Source organism: Xiphophorus couchianus, chromosome 3 (genome assembly GCF_001444195.1).
Source record: "Xiphophorus couchianus chromosome 3, X_couchianus-1.0, whole genome shotgun sequence".
NCBI classification, from domain to species: Eukaryota; Metazoa; Chordata; class Actinopteri; order Cyprinodontiformes; family Poeciliidae; genus Xiphophorus; species Xiphophorus couchianus.
In genome coordinates, this window is record NC_040230.1 from 14652851 (window position 1) to 14670567 (window position 17717).

At 39.2% G+C, this 17717-nt stretch overlaps 2 protein-coding genes across 3 annotated transcripts; both read right to left on the reverse strand.

The window, feature by feature from the left end:
• Window positions 1–26: 26 nt before the first annotated feature.
• On the reverse strand, window positions 27–9269 carry gba1 (glucosylceramidase beta 1). The gene is made up of 12 exons (XM_028012391.1): window positions 9142–9269; window positions 8941–9018; window positions 8674–8865; window positions 8461–8607; window positions 5253–5386; window positions 5007–5179; window positions 4820–4909; window positions 4586–4733; window positions 3299–3523; window positions 2067–2230; window positions 1879–1995; window positions 27–1800 (listed from the first exon to the last, which is right to left on the reverse strand). The coding sequence occupies exons 2-12, from the start codon at window positions 9011–9013 to the stop codon at window positions 1695–1697; spliced, it is 1569 nt and encodes a 522-aa protein (XP_027868192.1). The 5' UTR covers window positions 9014–9018; window positions 9142–9269; the 3' UTR covers window positions 27–1694.
• A 1286-nt stretch (window positions 9270–10555) lies between these two features.
• Window positions 10556–17625, reverse strand: dap3 (death associated protein 3). Of its 2 annotated transcripts, none has more exons than XM_028013569.1 (13): window positions 17454–17625; window positions 17243–17284; window positions 17005–17118; window positions 15301–15402; window positions 15106–15214; window positions 14906–14998; window positions 14692–14822; window positions 13745–13825; window positions 12976–13140; window positions 12822–12881; window positions 12655–12744; window positions 10859–10976; window positions 10556–10771 (listed from the first exon to the last, which is right to left on the reverse strand). In XM_028013569.1, the coding sequence occupies exons 2-13, from the start codon at window positions 17279–17281 to the stop codon at window positions 10686–10688; spliced, it is 1188 nt and encodes a 395-aa protein (XP_027869370.1). In that variant the 5' UTR covers window positions 17282–17284; window positions 17454–17625; the 3' UTR covers window positions 10556–10685. The 2 variants fall into 2 exon arrangements, with proteins under 2 accessions (XP_027869370.1, XP_027869369.1); XM_028013568.1 differs by having other exon boundaries at window positions 17425–17624.
• Between the last annotated feature and the right edge of the window lie 92 nt (window positions 17626–17717).

The window sequence follows — 17717 nt, forward strand, 5'->3', positions numbered from 1 at the left end:
ATGTATCAATAAATTGACAAAAAATGTTGCTTGCTTACAGTGCGTTTAATATTGATTAAGAAACATTTTGAACAGTGCGCTTTATACACAATATAAAACTAAAAGAAGGCATTTATGAGCTTTGTTGATCAGAAAGATCATTAGTAGCACGATGAGGCACCAGCAGTGCTTGTGAATAAATCACTTTCATTTATTGCTGTTGCTTAAAAAAAATGATGAAAAAAAAAAATAGCTTCACAAACTCGATTAAAATGTACTGAGGTTCTTTGGAGTTATTTAAATAACTAGCGACAGTAATTGTGCGAAACAGAAATGTGTTCATATTAAAACAGACATCGGATCTGCTCCTTTTCCAGCCGACTGGTGAAATGTAGGGAAAGCCAGTGGGGACATTATGCCAGAGTAAACCTGTCGATGCTGAATACCTTCACATTCATAGTGCAAAACAAATGAGCACATTAGAGATAGCAATGAATTAGCTTGTAATTGATGTTTCCAGGTCCATATTCAATTCAGAATTTGGGCTACGAACTGTTCAAGTGGACAATTACCTTAGCAACGATTTATGACAAGAAAAGTCAAAATCATCCAAGTTGTTTGATGTTCATACTTTGCCATTTGATTTGTGAACCCATCTTGGAGTTTTTACAAACCTTAACCCATATGAAAGCTGTGTTTGCTGGACTGCAGTTATTTGTAGATTTATTATTAGGACTTAAAAGTCCTAATAACTATTAGTAATAAATAGTTACTTAGTTACTTATAGTCCTAATAGTTATTAGTTATAATAACTATTATAACGAATAAGTTATTAATAATAACTTAAGCTATTATTAAATTAATAACTAGTCCTATTTGTCTCATTATTAGTCCTATTAGTTATTAGGACTAATAACGTATTATTAAAGAGATACATGTAATCTCTACATGTATTAGTAGATGTAGGACATCATTATAATTGATGTCCAATTTAAAGATAAGCTTATAGCCTATTAGCTTGGGTTTAAAACTGACACCTTTTATGTGGATCGTCCCCAATCACCTCACTGCCTGGGTTGCTTCACCAAACAGCCAAGGTGAAAGGTAAACAGTCTTGCTGAATGAGATCCACTTGACGAGAAACAGCCTTTATCAGCAAAACTGACAAAGCGGTCAGATGTAGGTCCTAACTGGAAAAAGAAATCCAGTTCAACAGATGCAACACATCTGAAACTCAAACTGCTCCCATTTTAAACCCTGAGTGGCCCCGTATCAAATCTTCAAAAGCAATTAATCTCTACATGTAAACATTGGCTGGGCGGGTGAGTAGTGGCCTCTACTCATAGCGTTGCAACATCTCAAGTTAGCAGGATTGTGAGAATAAACAAATGAAAATATGACGACATGAAGCCGTGACGAAATTAGATCTTTTCCAGTGCCGTTTTCCTATTTCTTTAGGAAATACTCAAAATGAAAACTAGACCAAATCATTTGCATACATACTGTCTGGAGATTTTGTCACAAACAGATTCAGCATATTCTTAAATTATATTATCCAACATAAAAAGTGGAACCCTTTTCTTAAGCTGCTAAGTGTGCCGGCATGTAAGTGGTGCAGACCCTAATGAAGACATAACAGTTTGATGCGATTTATAAATGGTTGGTTTTGTGTCTGCAGTGCTCAGAGAAACTTTAAAGTGCGTCATTGTTAAATCTCAGTGTGTGTTCCAAGCCACCGTGAGCAGCGAATGGGCCTGCGCAGTGCAGGGAATATAACCCACAGCCGGATCCCACACCTCAAACTGAATGGCTGATGGTGACCTGAACACAAACACACACACAGCAGGTTAGTATTTACCACTAAACTGCACTAATTAGGACCTATTTCTTTATTAGTACCTGTTGAGAACGATGAGAACCACAGAGCCGTCTGGTCTGACGAAGGCGGAGAACTCAAGCTGTGTCTTTCCACTAGCAGACACTCCCACTCTCTGGGACCCCTCCCACAGGAAAGCACTGTATACAAAGACTAAAAATAAGGATCTCATTGTAAAAGTCAAAAGGAAACATGCGAAAAAAAACGTCACCTAAAGTGGGCCATGCTGTAGAAAGTTGGCTGTTTGTAAAAGACGTCCCGCTTGGCGTCCACTATGACGGGGCTGTCCACAAAGTTCTTCACCCAGTTTGGCCCACCAGTCTGGTCCAGTGCCAGGTTCCAGTCAGTCCAGCCCACAACGTAGTGATTTAAGTCCTGAAGCAGAGAAAACACCCTCGTATGTCTTCCGAAACTGTAGTGGTGAGAAGTGTATCTTCATGAAGTGAATCTGTTAACTGGGCATTCACAGTGTCTTGTCACACTACAAACACACACCGGAGTTTGGAATATAATATGATGGACCAACGCAAAGTAGAGGATGCGCCTTAATTGAAATTAAGAATGGAACATGTTTTTTAAAAGTTTTACAAGTAATAGTGTGATGTGCATTTTGTATGTACCCTTCTTCACTCTGACATTTCTAAATTAAATCTAATGTAACAGAATCCAGAAGATGAAGGGACATAACAGATAAGTTAGAGCCAAAGATTGGTGACTGGTTCAGTACAAGTCCAGACCAAAATTCAACTGAGAAAATTTGGCAACTCTTGAAAACTGATGTTTACATATTTACTTCTTCTAGTCTGACTGAATAGAAGGAATTTTGCAAGGAGGAGCAGGCAAATATTTCCATTTCTAGCTGTGTACAAAAATGCCCAAAGGACTTCGGACTGTTCCTCCAGTAAAAACTGATTGTGCAGATATTGAGTCCATAGACGTGCAATGCTTTTCAGATTTGTTTTTCTAAAATGATTTGAAAACCATGCATCATTTGCCTTCCACTACACTTTACATTTTATCCATCCATCCCATACAATCCCAGTAAAGTGCATTAAAGTTTTAGCTTGTAACATGACAAAACGTGACACCGGCAGAGAGGCATGAACAGGATCGAGTTCTTCTTGACTCAGGGTACGTCTAATACCTGAATGAGCACAAAATGAATAGAATGGAAGGACTCCAGTTTCCCCCTGCTAAAGTGAAGTAAGAGGACACAGAACACCAGTTCCAGCTTGCTCTGCAGCCCTGCAGGCAGTTTCTGTAGTGTGTGTGGGGGGGGTGGAGGTGGGGGGCAGGGGGGTGCAGCAGAGTGTAACATTTAACCTGCACTGCACCGTGGAGGGGAGGGAGACGCGCCTCTCTAGGACGACTCGCAGCTTGTCAAATCTGACGTCTGCAACAGTGGATGTGACTGAACAAGCACCAACCCTGAGATGAGCTCACCTCTAGGATGTCATGTGCGTACTGCTCTGCCCGGTCCCAGCTGCCCAGCTTCACCCCGCGGTCCGCTGAGCTCCAGCCCGCACAGGCCTCCGTGCCAAACAGATAGTACTCTGGGAACAGCTGATGGGTGGCTCCCAGGCTCGCCTCTGCAGGGACGAAACTGTCCAGGTACCAGTGCACCGCCACGCCGTGAATGTATCGTGCTGCATGAACATCACTGAGAACCTGAAGGGACAAAGAGGCAAAAAAAGATAATTACTGCAACTAGAGGTTTATTTGTCTGATCATATAATCTGGACTGAAATTGCAGTAAAGTAGTGATTTACTAATATGAAAAATAAAACAAAACCAAAATGACTCATAATTCCTACAAATTCAGCAAAGTATTCTTCTGGCATTTGACTTTCCAAACCTTTCTAGTGTTTTTCTCATTAATCTTGTTTTACAACAAGAGAAAGATCCTCTATGACAGGTTGGGCTCTGAAGGAAAGTTTTATTTCTGTTAGTATTTTTCTTGTTGATTTCTAATTTAAAACAAAATAAAACTTAAAGTTACACAATTCATATTTTTTGGTCACTTGAAATCTTGAAGATCTTTTTTTTCCCCAGATTTTCCTTTTGTTAATGAACTCATCGGTGGGTTGGACTGACACCACCAGCGAGCCCCCAGTTGAATGCTCCTACCCTAAAGTTTCAGTTTATAGAATCAGGAATTTATAGGAAAAAAAGACCAGCATAAAGTAGTGCACCACATTCAGAGTTTCTAAACAGTCTGAGAAAGTATGGAAAAGTATTAGAAAAGCAAATAAGACTGTGAAAAAATGTATATTTCCAGACTTTGTTCTCTGTCTTTCTCTACTCCTTTAATATTTTTTTTTTTTGGTGGGGGCTTAATTGTACTGAATATGTCAAATTATCTGTGGAAAAATTATTTAGCAAAACCTGGGAAACACCAGGAATATGTAGACTTTTGAGATGAACTCAATTTTAGAGTAAACGTCACACATTTCTATCAGCACTCATGATGACTTGCATGTGACTTATATGGAAACATAATTTAATTACAACTGCCATTTTACTGCAGATTGAACAGCAGCAGACTTTGCTCATTTTGAATTTACCTTACATGCCACTACTTTCTGCTTTTACTTTCCTTTTTGAATGTTTGGTCTACTGCTGGTTTCCTAAAATATAACTGTAGTTTCTGATCTCATCTGCCACCATGTGGGTTGAACAAAGTCAGAGACGACCTTCCCTACTGCTCCATCTCTCTGTCCTTGGACTCACCACTCGGGCCCAGTGGGGCAGCAGCAGGCGGTTGTCATCCAGTATGAGGATGTGTGTGTGTGGGTGTGCTGAGGACTGCAGGGCCGGGCCCAAGTCCATAGCCACCCAGTCCCTCTGCTCCTCAGGAGTGAAGCCCAGAGCCTGGAAACTGCAACCACGCAAAGATATTAATGTGACTTTTAGCATTTTTAAGCGGCAAGGATGCTGCGTATTGTTCCAAATTAAATCAGGGACCTGTAGTTTGTCATTTGTCCTGCAGAGGGCTCATTTCCTGTAGTCAGCGCCCAGAAGGTTAGGTTATATTTAGCATATTCCTCAAGGAACCTGCCAGGGAAAGTTAAAACACATCAGAATTTATCTCTCCAGTATCAGGCCTGTCTGATGTGTGATAATAATTCAAGGTAAAAGACCCAAAAGTCACCTGATATAGTACTGAGCCCATGTTTTATGCTCCTTGCCCCCTGGCTGGCCCTTCAGGGAGCCCTTTCCTATGAGTGCACCATTAGTTTTCATCCAGGCAGGGGCGCTCCAGGCGCTGCCCAGCAGGGAAAGTGGGACAGGGGACAAGGCCTGGGCACGCAGCAGCAGAGGGATCTGAAACAAAGAGGAAGAGGATATTGATGAGGACACATCAGGAGACGGACGCGTTTCTGCCAAAGACAGAGACCTTCATCTTCACATCCTCAGGGGCCAAAGCGAAGCTTTTCAGGTCGTAGTCCCCGGGTTTGTCAGCGTAGGTGTACAGCCGAGTGGAGAAGTCACAGCTGGCCATGGGGACGCGCACAACGCTATAGCCAATACCTGGTACAACACAGAGAAACGAAAACGGTCTTCAGTTATCAGAGCCAGCCCAAGAAATAAGTTAACCAAGCCAGGGACTCCTGACCAGCAGGGGGCCCTCAAGAGTCACGTAATACTTAGTAACTTTCTTTGCTATTTGTTGTTCACACTATATTTTGACAACAATATGCTACGTTTAATTTTAAATTTGCGCAACTGTTTAATTTGTTGTAAAAGAAAAAATAAATATTATTTAAACGAATATAACATTTAAACTAAAGTACATATTTTTTTGATAAATTATACAGTTATCGAGCACTATATGATTTCAGTTTTTTGTGGCTGAGCTTTAGCACAATTTTTTTGCACAATAAATTTAGAACAATTTAATTTTTATTTTTTGCTTTATTCTCAGCGCTTTTTATTTAATGAACCACATAAACTGATGTCTCTAAAATAGTCAATTTAGAGTATGTTTTGTTGCCACAATTACAAAACATACTCTGGCTCATGGTCTTATCTGAAAAGTGGGCTCAAATTCTGCTCAGGTGGCCCTCGAGCGTTGGACCGGGCCCCGCAGCTGGTGCAGATGTCACAAAGCTTTAAACATCTGCAGGTGTGAAGAATCTGATGATGCTCTCCTCCAAACCGTGACGGCACCGCTGCTCCCTGAATAAATTAAGGTTCCATCGACATGCCTGACTCACTTTACTAGAAATCTTTCATCTCTGCACTGTGAATAAAAACTTCAATAGGATTATGAGCATTATTCTTCGCAGTCCTTTAATCTCTTTTCTGGTACTGTGCCGGTGACACGATAAGATATGATTCTCAAAGATGAAACGATAAAGATCTGCCTGCTGCTGCTGCTGTGATAAGCTACTTCTGTAAAAGCTGATGATCTTATGGTGTTTTGCAAATAAAAACCTCACTGACATTTACAAAGAATGGCTTGTAAAAAAAAAAAAAAAAAAATCATTGATGCACATTAAGTTGTGGGGTTCTCAGCAGAACAGCGTGCCTTGTAGTACTAACCAATTGAATGGAGCAGTTTTCCTTTCAGCTGAAAACAAAACAGCATCTTTAAAATAATAGAAAACAGTTAATGTCTGCAGCAATCTTAAGACTTTTCTAAAGACATAATTAAGAGAACACTTTCACTGCTTCTGTTTTTCTTTCTGTCATTTGAACACCAGAGAACAATCTAACCGAGGAGGGATGCTGAGAATGAGGCCGCATTTAAACTGAATAAAAAAAAAGAAAGAAATAGCATTTTCCTATTATTCATTTATTTTCCTAGACTCAGCAGTCTGAACCACCATCTCAAAACTCTAAATCATTTTAGACCAGCTTGCTGCGGTAAAAGAATTAAAGTGACCCGGATGGTCATTAAATCTGAATCTGCTAAAACCCCAACAGGATTTGCAGCATGATGAAACCAAATCTCCAGAATGAGGTTTCTGCCAAAATTGCTAAATCTACATTATAAAGATTTTATATTTTTTGGGGGGGGAGAAAAGATGTAATCCTGGATGGGGGAAAGTTTATGTCATGCAGTGGTGTGGTACAGTTTTATGCTTTTATGTCCACATTCAGTACCACTCCATATACTTAGCTTCAAAGTGGCCAGATGTTTCTGGGCGGTCACATGACAGCCATTATTATTTTACATCCCATTTTAAAATCCAAACCCAGTTTTGAAGCGAGGTTTGGATCACTTTCACTGCTGTACCACCGGACTGTGTTTCATTGATCTGCTCCAGTATTGACACCTAAAATCTTGAATGAAGTTTGAATATTGTCAGATCAAATGTCTTCTGGGAAGATGTTTAATAGTCAAACAGGACAAAGATGGAGCTATTTGACCACATTGGTAGCAGAAATGTTTGGAAGAGTTGCAGCTACTGTTTCAAATCTAAAAAAAACACATGGATGTCCAACATGTGGCGGGGGGACCATTTTGTGGCTCTTGGGATGATTTTCTGCGGCCCCTGAGTGCAATTAAAATTCTGCAGCAAATAAATTATTGCAGATAAAAGAAAAAAAAGAAAATCTACCTTTTCAGCCCACTAATACTTCCAACTTGACTACTCTGGTAATTACTGACCAAGTGTTTGGCTTTCACTGTAATTTCATAATAAGTATAAAATTACAAACTTGGAGAATTTATTAGAATTATTGCTATTTATTTTCTTTAAAAAAAAAAAAAATCCAAATAACGGTGCTGAATACTTTTAGGTGAACAATTCTGGCCTGTGTTGCAAAACGTTTTACAAACTTTGGCGTCCCAGCAGGACAATGATCATAAATACACTGATTTATGTTAAAAATCACCCCCCGCCCCAAAAAAAACAAAAAAACAGTTACAAACTGGAATGAAAACACTAAAAATCACAAGGTAAATACTGGAAGACTGTTTAAAACCAAGCTTGCAAGAAAGTCTGGTTCCTGTTGCTGTCAAATATAACAAGACAATAAGGCTTTCATTTTACACTACAGGATGAAGTGCATTGCTTTGGCATTTATGTTTAATATTTTACAGGTAGCGCTTCATCTAAAACAATCACTTGCTGTGTTGGATTTGGTTGCTGTTACATTAAAACAACAATGCAGTTCATTTTGGTTTATTTTTATACTCTAGTTCCCAACTAATGTCTTCTTAAGATGCTTCAGGCGATCCAATTTATATTCATAAATCTGTACATAACACAATCAGTCCACCATCTAAACAAATTATAAGCAAATTGCCTTCTCTAATAATACCATGCAAGTCACTGACCAATCCCTCCTCCAAAACAAGAACGTGGCAACAGTGGAAAGGAACAACTCCTTTTCACAGGGCAATCTGTACTTTTATTTTTACACCCATTTTAAAAACAAAATATAAATTTTTTGCATGATAAACAACAAAGAGAAATCCAACAATGGCAAGGCATTATTTTTTTCCTCAAGCTTGGTTTGTATCTATGATATTATACGTTGTTTTGAAACATCTAACCAGAATAACCATTTTAATGTCATTTTCTGACTTAAAGTTGCACTGGTCCACATAAACTCAGCCACTTTATAATCTTTACAAAGTTTATAACCTTTACCTTCTTTGGAGAAGTACTGTCGCAGCAGCTGCTCCTGTGCGCCAGCAGAGAGAGAAAGTATGTTAATAGCCGCTGCGTCCGTCATGGCTCCTCCGAACCCCTTGATCCTCTGGTACTTCTGGTAGGGAACAATCGTCAGCCTGAGACCTGGAAGAAGGAAACTCATTAAGGAAAAGCATTGATGTCCCAATATCCCAGAGCTCATCCTCTTACCTGCTCCAGTGCTGTTGACCTGGACTTGACCCTGGCCTGGCTCCATCCTGCTGCCTGCCATGCTGCTCAGGTAGGTGGAGTACTGACCCAGAGGTGGCAGGCTAACCGGACCAACACCGTCACAGTAGGTGGAATTACACTCACACACCACAGAGTCATGGCCGAGGTTTCTGGCAACACATCTGTTGATTCCTACGAGAGGAAAAACATCATTACTGCAAATAAAAACAATAGGAGGAAATATTTGTGCTTTTGCTTTTGGGTTACCTGCGCAAAGAGTCACGTCTGCTGCGCTGACAACAAGAGCTACGACAAGAGCTGATGGCAACAGCAGCACCATTTTACCTGAAGGCGAATAAAAATAATAAGGATCTGAAACATTAGCAACATAACTTGAGCTCACTCAGTTCAAAAATCAAACACCTCACAGTCCTGTCGTTCAGATCTGTTTATAAACGATCAAATCACCTGAAGAAGAAGCTAGAAGAAACTCTGACCAGGTAACAACACTCCTCCGTCAATCTGTTGTTGTCCCATTAGGGAACTTCCTGATCGGTTTCTGATCACCTTTATGCACTGGTCACGTGAATTTAAAAGCGATCACGTGAACAGCGTCGCAGTAATTCTTACCTGCGGCCAGAGGGCGCTCTACCGTCAAAACGGGATTTAGGGAGTGAAACAGAGAACATGTTTTCAGTGCTGATGAATAGCGTGAAATGTATCTGCCATTATTCCTTAAATTGGACGCAATCCATTTCAGAAAAGTGTAATCAGGGGAGAAAATACTTTAAAAGTGGGGAAAAACACAATAAACCAAATAAAGGAGGTTGGGCAGACCAAGACGAACTGAGGTAAAAAGCAATCACAATTGAACAACACAATTCATAAAAACGGGCAATACTGGTAAAAGAGCATATTTGTTTATAGATGAGAATCATATAAATAGAATATCCACATTTCATCCATCCACTGAAGAATATTTATCGAAGATTGTTGCAGTGCAAATGTGCGGGAGGGAAATCCAGACATTCCTCTTGCCTGAGACACCGTCCTGCTCATTCTGGGGGATTTCACGGGGTTCCCAGAGCAGAAGGTCTGTCTGGGAAACTCGTCTGTCTGAGACTGCTTTCCTGCTTCAGGACCTGGACGACTTCATTTCATTGATGGAATCATGAACTCGGCTCTCTAGCAGAACATCTTGTAAAACAATATCTGGCCATCAGTTTGCAGCTTAACTTAGGTTATGCAGCTGTTCCATCATCTGCAGCACAACAGCACATTGTTCATCTCACGCAATAAAAAAACGCCTTTCAGAGTGGCTTCGGTGAAAGGCTGGACCCAAACCTGCTCAAATGTTTCAGGATGGCAGTTCATGTTCAAAATCATACAACGTGAATAAAATAATCCTAAAATAATGGTGGGTCAAAGTTCATCCACAATTGTTGCTGCCAAGTGGGGGAACAACAAGCTATTAGGCTTAGGGGGCAATTACCCTTCACATAAAGCCAAGTTTCTCTGGATGACTGATCTTGAAAACTTTATATTATACATTTACTGATGTCATCTTTGTCTTTGTATGATTTTAAAATGTCTTTGATCTGTAACACACAAGTGTAATAAGAGTGTAAAAACAAGAAATTGGTAAGGAGACAAATGCTTTTTGATGACTGTGTTTTTTGAATGTAGCAATGAAATCTAACAAAAAAAACAAAGCTTAACCAGGACAATAATTTAACATTCAAATATTTAATTTTCAGTAGTGTAAAACGTGGATGATGTAACTTTGTGACAAATAAGACCGTGATCCAAGTTCTTCCACACTTGCTCTATTTTCAAATTGTAAAATAGTTAGTGATATTCTTAAAGATAAAAAACAAACAGGTTTTTTTTGGTAATGTTTTATTATGAAAGCAACAAAGTAGTATAATTTACAGCATGATACACACCACAGAGATATATGTTTGTATGTTTCTGATGCAGTGGCATTGTTGTGATGAAATGTTTCTGTGACTTCACAAGTAGCCACAAAGTCTTTCGAACATGGATGGATTCATGTTGCACAAAAAGACGAGTTCTTTCTTCCCTTCTTCTGTTCGGCCTGATGGGAAAGCAAACATGGTCAGAAAACTTTGGTTACGTTTCATTTTTAATCACACAACTGCAGAGTGACAGGACCATAACTCACTCTGTGGGTGCTGCAGCCAGTTCCGATCCATGTAGTAAAGGTAACAGCTCTCAAACTCCTTCTCGCTGTAGCTGGGCACCGATACGGGGATGAATGGATCCATGCTGTCAAAGCCTCTCTATGAGGACGACACCGACAGGAAGTTAAAGAACCGAATGAGAAATCGGTTGTCTACAGGTGTGTGACACGTTTAAAGCCATAGTTTTAATTATTATCCCAAAGTACGCACTTAGATCACAAATTCAGTCCAATTTTTTCAATAGATTTACATGTAAAAAGTAAAGTCAGAAACCATGACGACTGCTTCGGGCACTTCAGGAGGGAAGAGGAACGAAGTGAATGATAAATGTTTTCAATTATGCATTAATGTGATGAAAAAAAAAGCTAAAGTCAAGCCCACACAGTCAAGGGTGAAGTAAATAATAAATATTATATTCATTTGATGCAAATGTTTTCCATTAGGTGGGTTACGTGATCGCACTTTAAATCTTGTAATTTATGCCTCTCAGCACAAGAAGAGGGATTTATCAAGCAATAGGACGAACTGATTTCCTGGTGTGCAGTCGCACAACAAATATACTAGTAATTAGTTCAAAACGACTTAATGAAGTCACATGGTAAAGTGCTGCAGTGTCAAAAAGACTAATGCGAGTCATTATTTGCTTTACTCTCTTTTATCAATGGAAAAACAACACCTCTATGCTGTACTACTAGAAAGTAAAAAGCTATTTTATTTACAAAAACAGCAAGTTGAACAGTTCAATAGGCAGTTTCCTGCCAAACAGAATATGATACTCTAAGGATAAATGTAATATTAAGAGAAGTACATTATAATGGACATACAGTACATCTGCATAGGGGTTGTTTAAAACTGAGAGCAGTCTATAGACAATCTTTAATAGGCATAAATCTTTACATCTCAAAAACTTTAATGTACTCCTGGGAGGTTTTATGTGATAAATGCACACAATGCAATTATAGTTATAGGCTCCAGAAGAGTGCAAACTGAGGCAGATGTTCCCATTTCAGGAGGGCAACAACCATAAACATACAGCCTGAGCTACACTGGCAAACCTTGATTCAAAGCATATTCATATTTTAAAAAGTTCAGAGTTAAATCGAATCTAGAATCTTTGTCAAGACTTGAAAATTGAAGCTCCGAGATGTTCTCCATCCAGACTAACAGAACTTAAAATTATTTTTGCAAAGAATTGACAAAAAATGTCAGTGCTTAGATGTGGAAAGCTGAGATAAACATAATACACTCGACTTGTGGTTGTAACAGTAGCAAAAGATGTTTGTGTGTAAGGTATTGACTGAAAGGGAATGGATGTATGGCACACTTTTCGAATTTCTGCAAGTAAAAACTTTTAGAAACAATTTCTCAGTTTTCTTACACTTCAGTAAGGCACTACATTGTCTAGCACATGAAAACTCAAAGCATATTTAAAAAGGTGGGACAATGGCAAAATATGCAAAGAGTCATAGGTTATGGCTACTGCAAAGCAGTAAATTTAACTGAACACTGAACAACTCTGGATGTCTTTAAAACTGCTCAAGATGTAAAACTGAGACTATTCTAAGAATTTTTTTGGTCTTTTTTATAAAGACCCCATATAGATGAGGTTTGTCACTAAATGAAGTGGTTTCCTTGATGCTACGGTTGCTGCGTCTTTACCCACTTGGACGTCTTTTTTGATGTACATTAGCATAAACTGAGCAGCAGAGCTGAATCATCTGCAGCACTCTGAGGAGTAGCTGATCAAACATCAAGATGAAACGGAATATTCTCTTACCTCTCCGAGAAGATCTTGAGGCAAGTAGGCGGATTTTGGATGGTAGAGAGAGCCCGTCTGAGACAGAGTGGTAATGATGGCACCGCCGCTCTGAGACAAGACGGTAAATGTCAACAACAGGTTTCTGAAACAGCATTGTGAGGCTTTAACTGTTGCATCCCTCTCACCCAGTCGTTCTTCATCAGCTTTCTCAGGTTATAAACCAAAGTGAGCTCCTCTGGATCCACCTGAGGAAAATTAGAAGGACACATAAGACTTCCTGTTTGTGGAAAAAATACAAAACAACAGATGACGCAGCATGATGGATGAGTTTTGTCTTACGGCGGTCTTATCCTCCTTCTTGATGGTGGATCTTCCCCACAGGGCGTTCACGCCGTCCACAGCCACGGCCAGGCGGAAGTCGGCTCCCGGTTGGCCGCTTTGCAGCCTGAGCTCCTTCATCACCGCTCCCACCACGTCGCTGCTGCTCTTTACTCGCGATATTCCCTGCAGCAAAGCAAATAGGCTCAGATGAAAAATGCAATGCTGTGAAAAGACGGAAAAATATTAAAAACACCACATTATGATAAAGAGCAGATGGACTTGGGGGGGATTTTATACACAATGCAATAAATTTTAAGGGTCAAGTTTTTATCAGATAAAAGGAAAAAAAAAAAACAGGAAGTATTTGACAGATTAATAGAAAATCAAATAATGCAGCAGAGGGATGCTTATCAGTATTTCCTCTAATCATGTTAGCATCCTGTACAGCAGCCTCCAGAAACACCAACACTGACAAGTCAGACCCTGATGGATGCAATGAATCTCCCTAAGCTGAAATGTGACAGACAAAAGGTGAGGATTTTGCAGCTGCACATAAATCCTCGCTTCCTTTCTGTCCTCATCAATGCGTGTGGTACAACAACATTGTGCTGATCCATCACCCTGCTCGGCTCATTGGCTATTGATCACCGGTGGAGGTGGAGAGATAAAACTTTAAAGACTCCTGAAGGAGAGTTAACTTGAGTGGAAATAAAGCAGAGATCATGAGAGAGGGAGAGAGAGAGGACGCATTGTTAATGAAAAACACTGGAGGAAGATAAGGACTGACCTGATCCACCAGCTCTCCAAGTGAACTTCCCGCCTCGGTGGACTCCCTCTTCGTCCACACATACCGCTCTTTTAGTTTTATCTGAGAACAAAAAAAGTTGCAAAGATACGATTTTTTTTTGTAAATGTGTCTCTTTATATTTTTGCTTCATATCAAGACTAAAGACCCTCTGCGGAAATCTCTGCAGCACATTCTGAAAGCCCTGTCCAAAACTATTGATATCTCCTAGGATTAATCATATTTTCATTTCACAAACGTGAATCTTATCCCATTTTTGGGGGGATTTTACTGATAGACCAACACATAGCAGCAAATAATTGAAACTATATAACCGCTTTGTTCCATGATGCTGATCGGTCACCAATGTCCCCTAACAAACCTCTGAGGCCTTCACAGAACATCTGCATTTACTGAAGTTAAATTATACACTCAGAGAGGACTTGATGGTAATGAGCTTTATTTAGGAACACTGAATTAAAGAGGGAGCTGAATACAGTTCACCACCACAGTTTTCAGTACAAGATCTCAATAAAACACATTTGTTTTACTAAGTTTGTGTTTGTGACAGGACAAACATGGGGAAAAAACAACTTTGGGTTGAACAACTGTGAAAAGTTAGCTGGGTTTGTTGTGAATATGTCAGTTCTGAGTGAGATCAGCAAGTTTTATTGGAAAGAAACCAGAGCTTGTATGTTAGACTCCAGTGAATACTCTGGCTTATAAACTGTTAATTTCTTTTTTAATTTAGCAACTTAACATAAATAAGAGTAGAAGAACGGCTTTTTCAAAACTAAAATATTACTTAGCGGGTCTCTTTAGCATGTGTTTACAGCTGCAAGTACAAAAAATAAATTCTCATAATGGGAAAAAATAGGATGTAATTCCAGCCTTTGTCTCTTGATTTCATAACTCTACCATCAAGGTTAATGAGTAATTTTTAATGTTACCTTTGGAAGAAAATGTTCGTTGGTGATTTTGAAGTTGCGTAGCCAAGTGGTGGCTTCTAGCGGTTGATCAAAGCGAGACAACTTATAGGACGATGGCAGCAGCTCCTTACAGTTCTTCACCCACAGGTGGGCTGTATGAGGAAGAGGAGAAGAAGAAGGGTTTTAATCTCTTTGGTTTTCAGATAAACACTTGTGGGATTTGTGTTCGTCTTACCATCAGGGACGTGAAGCACCAGCCATCCCTGTGTGTAGCAGAAGTGGACTGTGTGACAAAGAGACATTGTTTTCCCAGTCCCCTTCAGCCCGTCTGAGTCCCCAGATAAGGACGACAACAGACGTTTTATTCAGGCGCAAGAGGCAAAAAAACTTTTGTTTATCTCTGCAGTCGGTGCGGCTTAAAGCTTTGAAGGATACAGAATACGTATCTCAGGGCAGGCTGGCTGTAGTCAGCTTTTTTAAGGTAAGAGATTACCTCCAAGGCTGGCTGCCGCACCATGATGCAGGTCTCATTGAACGTCTTCATCTAGAAATGATACAGCGTGGTTTATAGCCAGGTTGACTTTGATGACTTGTACAGGTTATCGATTAAAGCTTCAGAAACGAACTTGCCTGTTGCTGATAGCGCCAAGGGAAGCTGTCCGGAAACAGAGGCCGGACATGCGCAGAAGACAGGGTGTAGAACTGTCCCATATGTTTGTCTGAGTGGCAAGCCTGGAGGGTCAGCGAGGGACAGAGATGAGTCACTCAGAATAATCACATCTGTACATGTTTCATAACAAAGTGCAAAACTTCAAAAACCCACATTAAAAATACAAATCTCAAACATATCAGATAAAAAAATTACTCTGTTACACCGGTACGACAAACTATTATTCGTTTATTACAAATATTTCAACATAAGTAAGTAGAATCTGTCAATAAAAGGAACAAGAACAAGTTGAAAAAAGGAAATTAATTCAAGGCCACTCATGTAAAGGTACGAGGTTTTGGATGGACAAAATGATAAACTGGGAAAGGAACAGAGTCCTTTAATCAAAATTAATCTGATCACAAAACAGCTTTATTTTAAATTTGATTTCTAAATTTACTTATTTCAAGCCACAATTCTTATAAAAGAAGACACTAAAATAAATACGGGTAGAAAAAATAATATGCATTTATCTTTTCATAGAAACAAGTGTAATAGAAGGCTATTAAAAAGTGAAAACTGCTTCCGACAGGTTTTATGTTAACTTAAACACTAATTGTCACCAATTAAGTTATTACCACAAAAATGTTCTTTCTAAAATGATTTTATTACAGATGCAATGGGAAACGTTCAAAGCAACTTCAGGGTTTGTAATAACCTCAGACCATCTCATTTTAAACAATGTGTACTTTTTATATGTATTTATTTATACACCAATTGTAAAAAAAAAAAAAAAAAAAAAAAAAAAAAAAAACAGCACTTGGCTTATCACCAAGCATAAAAACAATCACAGTAACAGAGGAAACATGCAAAAAGCTGCTCAGCAATGAGAAAATCTTTTTGATTGCTGTTATGTCAAATGACAATTTTTTTTCCAATCACCGTTGAGATGGGTAGCAAAACCTTCTGTCATGCCAAATGTAAATAAAACATTTTGAAAAAAATTACTTTTTTTCCAAATTGACACTTATTTTACATTGCTTTATCTTTTGAGAGATGCTTGCCTCCTTATCAGTCAGAATAAAACTTCTTGGTTGAATGTAAATAAAGTTACGCATAAATCTGACTGTATATACATATTTATCAATATGCACAAAGTATTACATAACAACAGTCCTTCATGGTTAAAGGAACAGTGATTGTGAGAAATCTTAAAAACAGACTATAAATAGATAAAATGCTTTGGTGAATATGAGTGATTATCTGAAATAAAATCATCATCTCCAGTTCTAGTGTTTCAATTATTTTATATATCGGCTTCTTTTAGTGGCACACTCAGTGGTGGCTTCATCCTATTACTTAAGAAGTACAGACAATTAAACATGTAGCGTGCTTTTGCACACTTAAAAACAGAAAAACTGAAGTTTGTGCTTTCAATTTGCAGCAGTTTACAAACACTGACGAACATAAAAAAACATATACAGTCTATTAACCTTAAATATATAAATAAAGGAGCAAGTGGATCTGTTTAGAAGAAACATGAACATATGCCCTTATGCTTTTTTTAAAAAGTAATTGGAAATAAATGGAAGTAAATGGATTACCAAATAATTGGTAATAAATGGAAATTTGGATTCTTAACCAAACCACCTGATTCCCATAGAAAATTATTAAAAACATCTTACTGGGTCTTTTTCCTGTGTCCTGAAGACTGATACAGACTCTGGTTCTGGCTCCACAGCCACGGCTTCCTGCTGCTGGACATATCCACTGCTATGAAGACTCCTGACATGTGTCACCTGCAGCACAGCAGCAAAATAAAGTAAAATATCTTTACCTCTTAGTTTAACACCTCAAATGTGGTTTTAAAAACATGGAGAATGAGTTGGATCTCAGTTAGTAACCCACAAATATTACTCTCACCGTTGGCCGCAGCCTGAAGGCCAGTCTGTGAAGGGACATGATCTGAAACACGCCAAGGAAAAGTGACTACTTTTATATTTGAAAGCTTTAAAGCATTTAAAGGCTTCAGTCGAGTCATGTAACCTTTGCATAAACACATAGCTAACAGCTAGCAGCAGCAGCGCCGTGAAGGCAACACTTACCGAGCTGTGAGGCCTGTGAAGTTACTCACCAGCGGTTCACTTCCACAGATATTTACGCTGGGAGTTTATCTGCTGGCTTCATCTACCGACAAAACGAGACGAGGACGAGGGGAAGAAAAGCTCCACATAGCTCGGTAGGAGTCAATGTGCCAGGTCTGTCATGGACAACGCCATCATGAACGCAAGGACGTGACGTAGCACAGTCATTAGCCAATCAGATCACACAAGCTTCTCCTCAAAGATGGGAAATTGAGTTCTTTGGACTTTAGCACATTTTGTTTCTAAACGTTGTT